The following is a 17,155-nucleotide window of genomic DNA, read 5'->3' as shown; positions in this document are numbered from 1 at the left end:
CTGGCAGGCATTTCTCACGGCATTCCCCTGGGACCAAACTCCTCCAGGGCTCTCAATCCTTTTGTGCAGGTTGGTTCTTCTTCAGTGTTTAACTCTGCACCTTGGGCTGGGTAAGGATTTCTATGGGGACTCCAACTTCCAGCTCAGCCTCTCCTACAGGGGACACCCTCACCCTAGGCTGCCCTTGTGCTCTGACAGCAGTGATTAAAAGCACCTGGGAGCTTCAGGTTGTGATCTCTCCCTGCTTAACTAAACCTTGATTAGCCCTGTCTTGGGTGACTGCTCCAACTACCAAAGCACTGGATAAAAGGAGGAGGCTGATTAACATTTATCATTATTTATTAGAGGCTGGGGCTGTAGGTCACTTCTCCAGGATGTAGAATATAATTCAGTTATATTCTGAATATATATATCTCCTCTCTCTGCTGAAATTGGGAATTCTAGTCCACTCCCTCCAAAACTGCTTTATGATTGTTGCTTTCAACACCAAGTTCTCAGGATCTGCCTCACACTTGTTCTGCTGTCTAATGTGCCTCCTGTGAGCTGTGAACTTTGTAGATGGGAGACTTTCTGATAAAATATAAAAACAATGCAAGTTTTTATATTGGCTGTTTCTAGATTATTAAAGATGATGGTTTCACCTAGCAGGATTTTGAATTTTCTGTTGAAATCAGGGGAAGCTTTTGGTTCTAGTCTGAAAGTTTGCCAGTTAATTGCTGAAGGGGTAACTTTCAGGGTGGTTCCCTCAAGAAAATCTGGTAATATTTTGAAGAACAGGGAGAAAAACAAGAAAAAGTAAACATAATTTGCCCTAATAATCTTCTAGGGCAAAGATTAGAAAGAGAGCAGGATAATACCCATTAAATGTACACACAGGAAGTTAAAATTAATTTCAAAGAAAACATATTTTATTATTTTACATATGTGGTTGAACAAAGCAGCAACTCTGTAACTGCATTGAAATTAATATGAAATCTAAAATAATCACAGTTTGTGATTTCTCTGAATGATATATAATCACTCTTCTGCAGTGCACATGACACAATCTGAAACATTACCATTTCCTGGAGGGGGAAAGACATGGCAGGGTTAGGACTGGAAGGAAGGGGACAGCAGTGTTATTCAGATGCCCTGAATGCCAGGTTAGCAGCTGCATGTGTCCTGTGGAAGAAAGGAATTGACTTCTCTGGCCACCATGTTATTGCATGCCATAAAAGCTCTTGGTTTCAGATCCAGAACAAGGTCTATCCCTTGGTTCCTTCCTGCTAGCCTCAGTTGCAAGCTCCCTTCTGGCTTGACTAAAACCTGTTCATCTTTGGAAGATGGAGTTGTTAGGATCAGGTCTTTGCCCTGTTTGCTGTACAGGGCAGTGCACCATGTAAATATTAAGGTACTGGATCAGCAGTGAAGTCCCCTCTCCTGCTTGGTCCCTTGCACAATCTGCACAGAAGGATGACGGCTCCAAAGAACAGAAATACTGCTTTGGAGACACCTCATCTGGGCAATACATGAGACAAAGGAAGAGTTTCCTTCCAGCCACGCTGGAAGCTAATTCCAGGGAGCTGCAGTTCCAAGGAAAAAGGATTTCACTGAATTCTGGCAATAAGAGATGTCCATAAATGAACTGGACGTAAGTGACAAGCCTGTACAACACTCTAGCACAACTCATGGAACAGAGGAGACCTGCCAAGCAATGCCATTAACAGAAACCTTTCAGAATCAAGCCAGTGTCCAACAGCAGCTGGAGAAGCCAGACTTCCTACTCCATCCAGTGGGTCCATGCAATTCCCAGGCAAGGACTTGGACAAAGTGCACTGTTTCAAGGAGCCAAGAAGGGGAAGAGGGGAAAGGTCTTTGCATTGCTCAGACCAAGGGCAGCCTATCTGGCTAATTAGTGCAGAGAGCAGCAAAGCAGAGTTTTTTATGCAACCTTACTTGGTATGAATTAGGCAAAGGGTACAAGATATTTCTAGATTCCTTCTCCTCCCTTCTGTTCAATTTCAACTCGCAAGCAAAGCATTTTTTTTAAAATTCCTTATCACTGAAGTTCCTCCTACACATTTTTAAGACTGGTGGGAAAAAAAAACTAAACTGATCCAGAGCTAAAAGCAGATTTGGAATCTGAAGCAGATTCACATCAGTCAGCTCACCTCTGCTGCTATTCCAACGATGGAGATGCCTGGCTCCCTCTCTGTGCAAACCTCTTCCTTCCTTGGAAGAGGAGCCACAGCCCTCAGGGCACAGTGGTTCAGCAGCACCTTTTCTCTGAGTAACTGGCACCACACTTCCAGCAAGGAACAAGACAGAGCTCTGCAAAGGGCTGGCTGCAGATGGACAGACCTCAGCATTTCTGCAGTCAGCACTCACCACGCTGGAGGTGCGGCTCCTTCTTGCTGCCAGCAAACACCTCCCTGAGGTCTGGCTATGAGCACCATTCCCAGGAATGCCAGGAAAGTCAGCACCCAAGTCAGCAAGCACTGCAAGGAAAGGGAGTGTTCCTCTTTCTGCAGTGGATGGCACCTCTGGAAAGGGAGGCTGAGGGACACTGGAGCCACCCTGTGAATAAATGGGGTTTGGGCTCCAGTTTCAGGCCTTGCAGGCTGGGTGCACAGTACAGCTGTGACTCTGGCGAGGTGCTGAGCTAAAGGACCTTCCCTGTGTTATATCCCAAGTCCTTCCCTGTGCCTGCTCTTCTGGGAACTGGAGACAAGCCCTTATTTTGTGCAACGAGATGAAATGGTAATTTCCTTCTCTCTGCAGTGAAAGGAAAAGGATTCAAATCTGTGTTCCTCCCATTATAGCTGCTTTTAGAAGCAGCCAAGCAATTCTTGTCTTACCCCAAGTAATGGTAAGAGAGGAAGAAACTGCTTCCCATTGTGGATTTCACTGAGGGAAACACATGCAAAGAGGAGTTTTTCTGCTCCTGTTCATGAAGGGAAGGATAGAGAAACAGAGAAGGAACTCTTTTGCCTGGATAACTGAAAGAGCACCTGATCTGCCTCACACACAGAGCCTGGCACAACTTAAGAATTGAGCCTAGGCTGCAACGACCTTCCTAAGAAGACAGATCAGGATTGAGAGGATGGAGAGCAGCTGGAGCAGAATCTCAGTGCACATGGATGCTGAGACTTGAGTCAAGAACTCAAACTTCTGTGCAGAACATGTTTGCACCCTGTGTATGGAGCTGCCTGGAAAAGCAGGAAGGAGGAAAGAAGAGGCAGAGCAGACCCATTTCTGATACCTCAGTGTGGTGTGAGCTGAGTGTAATTAGGAAAATCAAGTCAGTAGTGTTGGCTCCAAGGCATTTCATCATATACACAGGCTGATTTGTGCTTCTAAAATCACAGTGCTCCTCTGGAATTAAGACACTCCTTGCTAAGCCCAATCTTTCATATTAATTTCTCATGCAAACCTTGCTTATTTTCTTTGGAATGTCTATGGAGACACAAGTCTTATCTTTCTCTGGATAGGAGAGCTAGGAGAACAGAGGCAATAGAAGGTGCATGGTGTTGGGGAAATGTTCCTGGGCAGGCAAGTCCCAGCTGCTGATTCATGTTAGGGGGACTCTACCTGCATGTTAAAGAAAGAGGAGGGACCAGAGGTCAGACTGTATGGGGTATCCCTGAGCTGCAAACCACATGAGGGATGAGAGGAACAAAAGAACTGGAAGACACAGACATTTGTATTCTAAAAGATCAGGCCTGGGGATCTGGGGCTCTGGTACCATCCTGGCCTGATTGATCTTCTCTTTGAATCTTTGCATGCAAGGAAGGAGCAAAGGTGGACTGTGACTCTTTTTGTTTGGCCCTTGTTCCAAAGAAGGGCCCCTCTTGGAAGCTGTGCCAGCTGGAGCAGGTGGATGTTCCCTGCAACAGTTGGGATCAGAGTGGGTGCCAAAAAAGCCTCTTGCTGCAGCACTGAGTTCTGGGCAAAGACAACTCTGCCAATTCAAACTCTGTGGTGGTTTCCTCTGCTGCTGAGCACAGGCTGCTGGCTCCCTGGTGGGATGTGAAAAGGCAGGGGTGTTCACAGAATGCTAAATAGGGGGGAGGGAACAATATAACTTTCACCTCAGCCCTGCAGCAAGTTGCTCTGGCTACTGAAGCTTCCTTTGAGGGGCTCTGCCTCTCCACAGCTGCCAGATGACTGCAAAACAGAACTTTGTTTCAGGCTGACAGTGATGCAGTGGCAAATCCCCAGGCAAAGAGAATTTGTTAAAGTCTGTAGGCACTTACTCTTCACGAGGAGAATGTTAAGACTTAAAGCCTTCTCTTGGCATGGAGCCACCACAGCCCAGCTTTTGGTGTGCTCGAGTCACAGCCTGGACAAACAGTACATTCTACAAATGGCTGATGCTGGCTCCTTGTGTGGGAAGAGCTTTGCCCTCAAACACCCCACAAAGAGGAGGGTGGGCTCCCCTGGTCTTTGCACTCAAAGTGTGGAAAAGAATGAGCTGTGGGAGCTGAACAAAACTGGGATTGCTGGGACAAGCCTACTCCTTATACCCTGTTTCCATTATGGCTCAATTATGGCTGGCAGCAATGTGCAGTCACAGTTGAAAGTCTGTGGGCAGACGAGTATTAAAAAAATTAAGGGGCTTTTAGTGCTGCAACAGGGAGTTTTCTTAAACATTAGCTAGATTAGAAAATCACCCCAGGTCCCTCCCCATTCTTCCCCTCTTTCCAGTACATAAAACCCCTTACAGCAGATCTTGAGGCACACCTGTCTGAACCCCTAGCTCCAGTTTTCTTTTTTAAAAGCAAGTTGCACAGCCTCATCCACATCCTGCACTATGTGGGACGCCTGCAGCAGGCTGGGGTCGAAGCAGAAGTCCCGGTGTCCATGGAACACTGTCTCCTCTGTTTCCTTGGGAGCGGCGCCGTCGGGGCGGTACACCCCAGTGCAGACCAGGATGGACTCACAGCTCTCCACTGAGTTGTTGCAGTCATTCCTGAGCTCCAGGGAAAACTCAGCCTGGGCACTGGCTGCCTGTGGGCTCCTCTTCAGCCCAGCCTGGACCTGGTTCTGCTGAGCTGACTTGAGGTAGTTGTTGTAGAGGTTTGCCCCATAGACGTCAGACATGGGGTTATCCCTGGATAAGGTCACAGTGTGAAACAGAAAGGAGAAACAAGCCCATGAGAATGGGCTCAGAAATGATAAACAAGCCCTCTGGCTCTGGGGGACTGAGATTGAGACAGCACTGAAGGAGGAAGGGGTGTGAGATAGTTGCTAACATCAAGAGGAGCAGCTGGAGTAGGCCAGTGAGCCCTGCTCAGGACATGTGCACCTTTCAAAGGGGACACAGCACATCCCAAGCACCCAGAGCAGTTTCAGCCATGACTGGATCATATCCCTGGATTATTTGCCCAAAGTGCTTGGCCAAACTGAGCTAACAGTGCTACATCTGGGTCTCTTAGTTTTGTCTTTGAGTCGCTCTTTGTGCACTCTGCATCCTGTAGTCCACAGCTTTGCTGTGTAGGATACAAAAAGCCAGCAAGCCACTGTTCCAGGATGCGAGGCTCCAGAAATACCACTGGAATTTTGGTATTAACTTTAGAAATATCCAGAGGGGAAAAAAAAATGGAAGAAAGTAAGAAAAAAAAACCCCAAACAAACAAACAAAACCCCACCACCACTAAAGAGCAGTCAGTTTGCAACTCCCTAAGGAAACCAGCAGGAAAAAAATCTCTTACCCAACTGCATAGAGGCGTCGGATGGGAGCCTTCCAGCCCTGCTTCTCTGCCTGCTGCTGGATCAGGTACTGGGCATAGCGGTAGGTGATGGGGCTGGGTTTGCCAATCAGGGCCTCATACTTCAGCTCCTTGCCTGTCACCTTCTTGTAGATGCTCTCCAAGCAGAGCAGGAAAGTGCCATGGCCAAACCTGCCCCAGAAAGGAGGTCATCAGCATCGCCAGTAACAGCACTGAGGCAGCAAGCACTCCTTGGTTATTGCCTGTTGTGGATATGGTGCCCACACACCCCTCCACAGACAGTGGTCTGGCTTTTGCTGCTCTCCAGGTTTTAGTCTTTATTTCTCATACAGCTTTCATGTCTCTGCTGCTAATTACATTGTACAATCAAGCTCTTAAAACATTCAAATGCTAAAAAAACACAGTAGGAAGAGATCATCTGCACGAGAGGAGTGTGAAATGGGCTAAACCAAATCCCACACGTGCTTTTCACCTGGGCATCTTGGCTTCAGCCATCCACAGGAGGTCCATGTTGCAGGCCAGGATAGGCAGATGAGGGTATGGCACATCCTGCAGCTCTGCCCCAGGGTTCCCATTGCTCAGGAGTACATCAGCAATGAGTTGCAGGCTCGTCTCCCACCTCACTGGCTCGCCAAACAGAATCACCCCTGCAAGATTTTGAGAGCTGTTTGGAAACTCACAGCATCCAAAAGCCACCAGCTAACAAAACCCCTCCTGTGCTGGGCTGCCCTGGTAGGTACAGCTACCAGTGGAGCATGGCTGGTGCCAGGGCTCCAGTCTGCACATCTCTGCACCATGTGCACCTCTGGTTCCAGATACTGGCACACAGCACAGGGAAAAGTTGCTTTGATCCAGCTTTTCCAGCAGTGAGGCTGCCTCCTGGCTGTGCCCTCTGCACGTGCTGCCCATGGACAGCAGTGAGCTGACAGCACATCATTAGCTCCCAGCCCAGCTGGCCTGCCTTGCTCTTAGCTCTGCTTGCTGCTCATATGTAAACACAGGCCTCTGCTTACCTTCTATAGTGGGGAAGCCAGGGGGGGGAGGAGGAGGCTGCCAGAAAAAAAGGAAGGCTGGATTAGTAATGCAAAACCTAATGCTAATATTTTCCACCTCCCCCGTCCCAGATGGGATTTCACAGATCTTGTACTCCTGTCTCAGAGCTGGAGATGCCAACCAAACCATCTTACCCCTCACCCAGAGACAGGAGAGGGGAGAGTCACTGCCCTTCCTGCAGGAGCCAACAGTGGGAAGAGCAGAGGGGCTGTTTGCTCAGTGCCAGTGCCAGGCTCCTGCTGAGGGACCTCAGTGACAGCTGCCCTGTCCCTTTGCTGTGTGCTGTGACCACCCTGCCCCAGATCACCCCTTCTGCTGATGCTTCAGGAAATTACCAGCTCTTTCGGCCTGCGGCTCAGGTCCACCATGTCCAACAGGGGATACGCCTTCCTCAGGGCCTCTATGGTGACCACGTGCTTGAACCCCAGGCTAGTTCAGACCATCAAGGAATGTTGTGGAGACTGGCTTGTTTGGTTTTGGTTTTTTTTTTTTTTAAGTGACAGTTTTTCTGTAAGTTACTTGCAGAAGCATCTGCAGGATTAAGGAATGCAAGTCCTAGTAACAGAGCAGTGTGGTAAAGTATAAGCTTTCAGCCAGACAAAAACACCTTCTGTTAATTACATTGTACAATCAAACTCTTAAAGCATTCAAATGCTAAAAAATCACAGTAGGGAAAGATCATCTGCACGAGAGGAGTATGAAATGGGCTAAACCAAATCCCGCACGTGCTTTTCACCTGGGCATCTTGGCTTCAGCCATCCACAGGAAGAGCAGACTGCTCAAAGCCCCATCATATTTCAGTTCCTTCAACTGCTGTCAGATTCTGGGGAAAACCTCATCCGTGGGACAGTTGGGAGTGACCTTTAATGGGTTTTGCCACGGAAGAATGGGAGGAGCACAACTTTTATCTCAAAAATGAGACACCTAAAGCTGACGGAGTCCTCATGCTCACATCCCACCAAGAGAACAGCAATCACAGGAGAAGTCATGAGCGTGAGAAGCCAAACACCAAACAGGTGAGCCAGGCAGCGACCACCATGGGCATCAACAGCACCTGAGCCTGTCCATAAGGACGCTGCCCCATAAGGTAAGCCCGGTGACCTTTGTGTCTCCTTGTGCTACAGAAGCTGAGCAAGAGCGTGCCAGGGCTGGGGCTGGGGCAGGAGCAGCAGCCTTTAGCAGAGCACACAGAGCACCACCAGGCACAAAGGATACTTGTGGGCGTTCTCCTGCACGGGCCCCTGCCCGGCCACCAGCATGCACCTCTGGTGGAACTGGCTGAAGAGCTGCAGGGGGCTGTGGGACAGGATCACCTGCTCCGGAGACACCTGCGGGACGGAGGGAGCCCGGCTGGGACCCGCAGGTAGGACCTGGCCCCTTCTCCCGGCGGTTCTGGAGCTGCCCCTCTGCAGCCCCCGGGCCGCGGCCAGGCCGGGCACTGGCGGTGCTGCCCTGCCGGGATCGCTCGGGCTCCCTCCCGCCGCCCCGTCAGCGTTACCTGCAGCCCCAGCGCCCGGGACAGCTCTCGGGCCTTGTCCGAGCGCAGGCAGTTCCCGGCGTTGGTCAGGAACACCACGGGCACCCGCAGCCGCCCGCCGCCGTCCGCCAGCCTCTGGAAGGCGCGGCGGGCGGCGGGCACGGGCTGGCTGCCCCGCACCAGCACGCCGTCCACATCGAACAGGAACCCGAAGGCCGGCGGCTGCAAGGCGAGCGGAGGGCACGGTCAGCCGGGAGCCTCCCCGCCCGCCCCGCGCCCGCCCCGCGCCCCTCCGCGCACGCACCCGGCCGCAGAGCCCGCGGGCGGGCGGCCCCGGGGCGCGCAGCAGCGCCCGGCCGGCCCGCAGCGAGCCGCGCAGCGCCATCCTCCCCGGCCGCCTCGGGCTCCCGCCGCGCCCGGACTACAGCTCCCGTCCGCCCCTGCGGCCCGGGCACGCTGCCGCTGCCGGCCCGCGGGGAGCGGCCGGAGCCCTGCCGGGCTGCCCACACGCGGTTGCGGGCAATGGTGCGGCCAGGGAAGGGCTCTACCCCTGGTTCGGGGCAAAGCGGGTTCGGTGAGAGCTGGAGAGAGGAGCGGGTGTTGGAAGCAGCGGGACCCACCGGGAAAGGGGGTGCGCTGGCCACAAGCAGCCCTGCCACTCTAGAGGCGTGCAGAATCCCCGGCGAGCCATGCTAGAAAGAAGAAGGTTTCTGATGTGATGAATAAGGCTATTCCTAGCGTAGTCCTTTTTGTACAGTGGGAGTACGGTGGCCTTGGGATGTGCTTTCTTGTACAATGTCACCTCATCATTGGAACATGAGAATAGTGGAGAGTAGGCCTAGAATAAGGAGTCGAGGGGAGTTGTAGTGGAATCATATTGCTAGTCCTGAGGTGGTTAGGAGAGCAGCGGCTGCTCCTAGGATCGGTCAGGGGCTAGGGTCTACTACGTGATGAGAATGTGCTTGGTGTGCCATGGAGAGTTTGATATTTTCTTGTAGGTAGATATTTGGGCAGGAGGGAGCCAAAGCCTTTGAGCCCTACAGTGCAATAACAGCGGGTTTATCTCAGCCCTTCACAGAGTCAAAGAACGGGAGGCTCTCGGTCTGTGAGGGAAGTGCTCCGGAGCTGCTCCGCGATAACGGAGGCGTGGGCCCGGGCGCGGCCTGGCCTCAGTCGGACTGGTGACTGCTCGCCCTGCCTGCCATCTGCATGCCCGGGAATGGCACCGCAGCCTGGCACCTCGGCCAGCCCACGGGCACAGGGATCGTCCCCGTGTGCTCGGCACTGGGCATGTCCCGCCTCGAGTGCTGTGTCCAGGCCTGGGCTCCTCCCTACAAGAAATTCAGGTGTGGAGCAAGTCCAGAGAAGGGCAGCAAAGGTGAAGGCTCTGGCGTTCTGTGAGGAGTAGTGAGGGAGCTGGGGCTGGAAGAGAAGCTCAGGAGAGACATTATGGCTGTCTCCAACTCCCTGACCTCCCCCTGAGATGGGGGTCGGGCTCTTCTCCCAGGCAACAGCGACAGGACAAGGTGTGCCAGGCTGGACATCAGGCTCAAGGTGTGCCAGGCTGGACATCAGGAAGAATTTCTTCACTGAAAGTGTGGTCAGGTATTGGAACGGACTGCCCAGGGAAGTGGTGGAATCAGCATCCCTGGAGGTGTTCAAGAAATGACTGCATGTGGCAATGACTGCCGTGGTCTGGTTGAAAAGGTCTAGTGGTGGTCAGTCAGTTTGGACTTGATGACCTTGCAGGTCTTTTCCAACTTTAAGAATTCTGTAAGTTGCTGCCCTGCCTTTGCTCAGCCTTTTCTGTGCAAACCCTTTTCCCTACAGATAAATAAGGTTGTCTAAAACTCTGGTCACTTTTTTTACCCTTTGGCAGACTTGCATCCCTCTTTCCTGCACCCTGAAACAGAAATCTTGATGCTGAATTCAGCTGAGGCCTTTCCAAACGTGGGGAAAGTAAAAGGTTCATTTCACATCTATGGAGATGAAGCAATGTTTGTTTGCTTTCTGACTGGGCTTAGGATCTCCTGAGTCCCTCGACAGGGCAGGTTTAACACGTATGACTTTAGGCATCAATTACACACTGTAATTGTTTGTTTTTACGCTTCCATTGCCATGAACACCAACCTTAATTTGTTTTTGACCCACTTTAACACCTAGAGCCCTATTTGCTGAGCTATTAAAGCAGTGGCAATTCAGAGATATACATTTGTACAGATGGTTATTCCTCCTTAAGTGCTTTTGCCTTAACTGAATCACCTACTGTTTATTTTTTGTAATTTCCTCAATTTGCCAGGATCACTTTAATTTTTCAGAAGTGTTTGCAGCTCATCATGCTCTGGCAAAATTTATGCTGGCCTTGGAGACATTACTGAAAGTATTTAGCTCTGTGAGGAACTGGGTTTAAAACTTTCTTCCATCAGCACACTACAGCTATTCTGAAGTGTGCCTTCCCAGCTATGTACAAACCAGAGGCCTCCAACCCTCACTTTCCCCGGCTGTCAGTGAAAAATAGTCAGAGAGAGAGGCAAAGACTTTCTGAAATTAATGACAAACACAGGAGCCTTGTCTCGAGTGCTGCTCACCCGTCCACCGAGGCGGTCCCTCCTGGCAGAGTGAAAATGTGATGGATTTGCTGTGATTTCTGCTTAGGGTATTTGCTAACGTGGATTTATGGCCTTTTAATGATACAGCCACTCACAAGTTAGACAGGTTGGGTTGTTTTGCTTGCTGGTTTCGGTGCATCTAGACTGAACTGCATTGAGGGGGTCTCTCAGTCCCTTTTATTTTAAGTGTAGGGATACTTTTGCCCCTTTCTTCCCGTTCCTGAGGCATAAAAAAGAGCTGGGAGAGACATCCAGCCTGTCCCCTATCACAGAGATTTCATTGCTAAAAAAAAGAAAAAAAAAATTAGTGTATTAAATATCCAGGAGTTATAGTGGGGGGGAAAGAGGGGGATGAGGCAGGGGTTTTTGGGGGTGGGGGGTTTTGGAGAGAGGGTTTTTAGGGGTGGGGGGTTTTGGAGAGAGGGTTTTTGGGGTGGGCGTTTTTGGGGGTGAGGGTTTTGTGGGTGGAGGCTTTTGGGGGTGGGGGTTTTTGGGAAAGGGGGTTTTTGTGGGTGTGGGTTTTGGGGGGTGGGTGTTTTGGGGATGGGACTTTTTGGGGGTGAGGGTTAATGGAGGTGGGGGTTTTTGGGTTGGGGTTCCTTGGGCTGGGGGTTTTGGGGGTGGGATAAATGGGGGTGGGGTTTTGGGGGGCTGGGCTTAATGGGGTTGGGGATTGTGGGGGCTTTGAAGGAGAGGGATTTCTGGGTGGGGATTTTGGGGGTGAGGGTTTTTGGGGCTGGGGTTAATGGAGGTGGGGGTTTTTGGGATGGGGTTTTAGAGGATGGAGGTTTTGGGGCTGGGGTTTTTGGGGCTGGGGTTAAGGGGGGTGGGAGTTTTGGAGAGGGTTTAATCCCCCCGATGCGGGTTGTTATCCCGGCGCATCCCTGCGGGCGGCGCTCCTGCTCCACGGCACGGGCGGGCCCGCAGCGCTCCCTGCGCCCCGGCTCGGGGGCTCCGGGCACGGGGGATGCGGGTGGGGACGCGGAGGGAGGGAAGGGAACCCGTTGTTCTGCTCCCAAGGGGCCTCTGGGGGTATCCGCCCTTGGAGAGGTGTCCCCAAAGTGTGCGTGTGCTTTGCTCTGCGCGCTGCCAGCGCTGCCGTGTTTATTTTTCCAAGCAAGGCTGTCCAACAGGCTGGAGCGCTTATTTTTAAACCGACCCGGGGGGACTTTGCCAGCGGGCGGGCACAGGCTGAGCCTGGCACCGACAGCGGCAGGGCTGCCAAGCCCCGCGCTGTGCCGAGCCCCAGCCCTCCCTGCACCCGCAGGCAGGATTTAGCCCAGCATCCCTGTGCTGAATGCTCGTTGTGTCTTTTTCCCTTCGAACGTTGGGAATTTTTCTGTGTCTGCTTGGAGCTTCCCATTCCGTGTGCTGTACATGGACGGACCTCGTGATTTCCTCTGCAGGCACATCTGGTAACAGCTGTACCCCAAATACCCCTAGGGATCGTCTGTCTGTCCGCCCTTCTTACACCACCCACAGGAGACTCCCTCTTCTTCCCCTGTCCACGCCGTGCTTGGATGTCTCCCATCTCCTTTCACAGCTCACTATAAAGACAAGCAAAACAGGCAGCTGCCCACAGCCTTCTCCCATGGGTGCCTGCGTAAACTTTGCAGCTCTGTTTTCCCTGGACTTACAGCCCTGTCATCACCCCCCTCTTCCTGACCTTCTCACACCCCCCTCGAATGCAGCCCTACCTTCCATCTCTGTCCTTACTGCAGAGGCTCTAATGGCCTGAAGCAACCCTCCCCCCACAGTTTATCTCTCCTCTTCCCATGCTGCAGCCTGCTCGTGGAATGATGGACAAGCTAAAGGTTGAGAAAATACAGTAAAATGCCTTTCTTATCCTGTAATGACCAAGGGGGAGGACACAACCTGATAAAAATGACAAACCAGGAGAATTGAGAGCCAGACCCTTCACCTGCCTGTCCCTCAGTGCACAGAAAACACTTGATAGACCTGCTGTGATTGCAACTGCTGCGAGCCTGGAAAGAAAGGGATGAAGGACTGAGCCAATTAGAGCCACAGGTTTCTGACCAAAGAAATGTCCTTCTGCTACCTGTGAAGAGGCTAATTCAGAGACTTGGATAGGAAGAAAACCTGAAGCAGGCTGATCATTTGGAGCTGGTGGAAAAAAACATCTGCAGCCCCGTGTTTTATGGCCAGAGGGCTTTGCTTAGCATCTGGCACCTGCATAGTCCCACTGCAGTGATGGAGGCTCACATGACAGATAGATCCAGCTGCTTGCTCAGGCCCATCTCTGTTTTCAACCACTTACTTTGCTCCTCTGTTTTTATTGGCATGATTTTTGACAGCAACCACTAGTGCTGGATCAGCCATTTCCTGGCAGGCAGTGACCAGGAGGCAAACATTTCATCCTCTAAATTGCCCCAAAGGCAGAATAAGATGCTCTGCAGCAAACACTTGTGCTGCAAACAAAGCTCCATCCACCTCCCATTCAAACAAATTGAACCTGAAGAGGCCACAGGGAGTGACAGATGGGGGAGATAACAGGCATAAAGCTTTAAGTATTGCTATGGCTGCTTGAAGTAACTGTAATAGAAACTTCCATGGATTTTCTACTCTCCTTCCTTGCTCCTGAGTCTGGATGGAGACTGAAGCAGGCTCTTTTTGCCTCTATGTTTGCTCTACTCAGCCTCCCACCACCCTTGTGGCTGCCTCCTCCTCTTTCATCTCAGATATTGAAGCTCTCAAGGTGGCACTTTCTTCCCATGCCCACCAGCAGCACTCACCTGTACCCTGGAGTCACCTGGTGCTCCACAAGGCAATTATTTGAAAAGAATTCACTTTCTTTGAAAAGAATGGGCTGATCATTTAGCCTTCTCCCCACTTCCCTTCCTAAAATCATGCTAAAAGGAGGTTAAATGACCTCCAGTCATTCCTTTACTTTCCCGTGCTGTAACCACAGAGATGGAACAAAACTGTAGTGGGAGGAGAGGCAGCACGAGCAAATCCTGTCTGTCAGGTGGTGTCTGTATCAAAACACAGCCCTGAGCTGGGTGCAGCTGCTGTGGGGCTTGGGGAAGGGGGAACAGGGGTCCTGGGTAGTGTCTTGGCCGGGTGACTCAGGCTTAACACTGTGTTAGCTCTACAGATCAAACTGCCCTTTGCAGCATGCTGAGAAGGCATTTCAGGCTCCCTGATCACTCCAGGCTGAGTGATGTGAGGCATCCTCCTCCACTGCATGTTCCAGATTAAAACATCCTATCAAATCCAGGTATCCTCTGTTCTTTTTAACATGGAGACAAAAAAAAAAAAAAAAAAAAAAAAACCCCAAAAAAAAAAAAAAAAAAAAAAACAAAAACAAAAAACCAAAAAAAACCCCATGATTAAGACAGGTTTGAAAATTTAATTATAGACTATGTTCTGAAAGAGACAAGCAAGGGAGCATTGTATGTGATGTATTTGCCAACAAATGTGAGCAGGGAGCCAAGGTACTGGGCAAAAGGGAGTAGACTGGCAGCAAAACCCTTGGAATTTTGCTACTAAATGCTGAGTCCCTGCAGCCAAATTTACCCAAAGCTTGAATGGAGCTGAATGAATTGATCTTTTATAACTGCTGTGGTCCAGCCTAAATTCCTCCTTTTTTTACACACCTGGAGTTAGAGAGGTGAGAATGCAGCCAGGGCTTCCCAATTTGCACCTTTCTCCCAATTAAGATGTGCTCTAAGGAAGAGCAGATTCCCAGCAGTAAGGCAGGCTGGCCCTCCCTCTCTCACACATTTCTGAGGGCTCCATCAGACCTGTGCCATTTTAAACCCCTATGATTTTTGCAGAAACCTGATTCAGCTGTAATCCTGAACAGCATCACACCCTGGTGGCTCCAGGCACTTGGCCCCATCACAGCACAGCTGTGAAGTAGGTAAATGGCCATGTGCACAGCAGGCTTTTCCTAGGAAAGCAAGAACAGAGTGGACACAACAGGTCAACAGCAAGCTTTTGGCAAATGGAAGATCTAGCCCTGCAACTCCTGCAGGTAATGAGGAGAAAGGAGGACTACAGGTAAGCAAAAAGTGGTTCAGGACCTCATGAGACCACATGCAGGAAGGGCTGAAAGCTTTCTGCTGTGGCAGGAAAGGAAGGGGCATGGGTCAACCTGTGTGTTGAGGAGCTCAGCTCCTCCCACAATGGCTCTGTAATGATTAGCTTCACCTTGGCAGCAAAGAGGCTTATTTAAGGGAGAATCAAGTAATGGCAAATAAAGGTCTTCATCCATCCACATATAGCAAAGCTGAAAGATCAGGTTGCTGAGAGGGAAAGGGCTTTGGGTTGTTGTTCATCTGCAGTGGTTCTGCTCAGCAAGAAAAGCACTTCCCAAGTCAGCATTTATAACCTGGCCATGACCAAAGCCTACCCTGGGGCCTTTAGTCTGAGCTCTGGGTGCAACACCCATGCAGGAGGAGGGAGGGTGGCTCTACTCTGGCTACTCCTCCAGTATTAAACTCCTTCCCAGAACCAAATCTGTATCAAGGCCCAGGAGAGGTCAGTCTGCAAAAAAAGCATCAGGATGCTTCAGAGGAAGATGGTGGGGGTGTGGGCAGAGAGAGCTGGAGCAGAGGTAGCTGTGGCTGGAAAGGGCTGAGGGTGTAAGGCACTTAAACTCCCCCTAGTTAATGAGGGGTGTGACTGGGTTCTCACTTTTTCATTTCTGTGGTTTGTGTTGCTGCCTTCTGCAATGCACACACCTGTGGTTTGTTGTGATTTTATTTGTGTTCTGTGATGGGGTTCGTAGTGTGTGTGGTTTAGATGGTTTTTATTTTCTCTGGGACAACCAGAGATGAGGTTGCAGCCTGTGAACTGTGGGCAATTTCACACAGGGCACACAGGCTGTGCAGCTTGATCCACTTCTGCAATAAGTGTGTTTGCCTCCTGCTAAGGTGCTCCAGCCAAGGTCAGTGGAAATAAGCACAGTGGCCAAGCTGCTTGAGACAATTAACAGAAAGCATAAAGAGAGCCAGTTGGCCCAGGCTGGTCAGATTAGCAAACAACAGCCTTTGCAAATATGTGGTTCAGAGAAGGGAGATGTCTTTCAGTAGGAATTTTTGTCAATTCTCCCTTGACTGATGCAAAGCAGCATGACTGTACTGAAGTCAGGGAAAGATGGTCTTTGATCCTGGCTGCATGCTTGGCATGTGTGTGATGAAAGATTTTTCTGAATTTATCTAGCAATCTGCTTAAGATTTCTTTTTTCTGTTTTTTGGGTTTTTTTGGGATTTTTTTGGGTTTTTTTGTTTTGTTTTGTTTTCTGGTTTTTGTTGGTTTTTTTTTAGTCTCCCCTGCAACTAGTTCTCCTCCCGATATTTTTGATGATGTTAAGAGAGGGAATCAGCTTGTCAAGAGACTATTTCTTATGTAGGTTTTGTTGGTTTTTTGCCAAGGAGCTGGAAAACACAGAGGTCCAAATGAGTCCTGTGGATATCCACAGCAGTTCTCTACCAAGGTGAAAATCTCTCTGACAGGCTGGATAAAGCCACATTTGCACGATGAGTACAGCAACAAAGGCTGGTAGTGAAACTCCCTGAAACCAAAAGGTGTTTCCTATAAATGTCTGTGTTAACACAGCCTTGTGCAGGGGGATAGTTTTAATCAAGCTGGGTCTGGGAAGCCAGGATGTTTTTGACTTAACCTGAAATGTGTTTTGTCTTCCTTTTGACCAGAGGAAGGAAAAGACTTTGTAGTAAAAAAACTGCTGGCAACTGAGGCACCTCTCTTCTGCCTTTATGATCACTGTGCAACCAGGCTTAAATGTTCTGGGAGCAAGTTCCACTAGCTTGTTTCCAGCCATGGTAGGTCCTGAAATAGCAGACATCAGACCTATGACTGGTTCTTCGACCTAGCAGTGCTATTTTGGCAGCAGGCCCAGGGTTAAACATAACAAGAGTCATTTTCAGTCCTTGCTCTCTTGAAGGTCAGTGGCCCAAATGGTTGGATGTTTGTCTTTGCTGTTTCCAGCCAAGGTCTGCATTTTGTAATGATAAGGCAAAATTCAGAGATCCTCATGTTGGCAATCTCCTGCTGACTCGAATTGGAAAGCATATTTTTCCTGAATAAGGATGTCAGGGTTTGGTCATTGGCAATTTTTAATTGTTTTGACTCTTTTGAGCAGGGTGATTTCTTGTGGTTGCTCTAAAGGCTCACTGCTCCCTTTTACCTCCAGCCCATGATGTTCACAGGATAGTGCAGCTCCTTCTTAGCTTTAAGCCCATTAAGCCTGGCTTAGCAGGGTGGCCAGGTGAGACTTTGACGTCCATTCATCTGCTCAGGTCACATGGAAGAAGCAGTCT

At 50.3% G+C, this 17,155-nt stretch overlaps 1 protein-coding gene across 1 annotated transcript; it reads right to left on the bottom strand.

Moving 5' to 3' along the window:
- Positions 1 to 886: 886 nt before the first annotated feature.
- Positions 887 to 8,790, bottom strand: HDHD5 (haloacid dehalogenase like hydrolase domain containing 5). Its single transcript, XM_054632229.2, has 8 exons — positions 8,546 to 8,790; positions 8,263 to 8,463; positions 7,980 to 8,092; positions 7,100 to 7,193; positions 6,725 to 6,761; positions 6,184 to 6,358; positions 5,694 to 5,882; positions 887 to 5,092 (listed from the first exon to the last, which is right to left on the bottom strand). The coding sequence occupies exons 1-8, from the start codon at positions 8,624 to 8,626 to the stop codon at positions 4,735 to 4,737; spliced, it is 1,248 nt and encodes a 415-aa protein (XP_054488204.1). The 5' UTR covers positions 8,627 to 8,790; the 3' UTR covers positions 887 to 4,734.
- Positions 8,791 to 17,155: the final 8,365 nt, after the last annotated feature.

This window comes from Agelaius phoeniceus, chromosome 5, assembly GCF_051311805.1.
Source record: "Agelaius phoeniceus isolate bAgePho1 chromosome 5, bAgePho1.hap1, whole genome shotgun sequence".
NCBI lineage: Eukaryota > Metazoa > Chordata > Aves > Passeriformes > Icteridae > Agelaius > Agelaius phoeniceus.
Note: the sequence above shows the minus strand (reverse complement) of the source record. Positions and strands in the feature narration are given on the sequence as shown.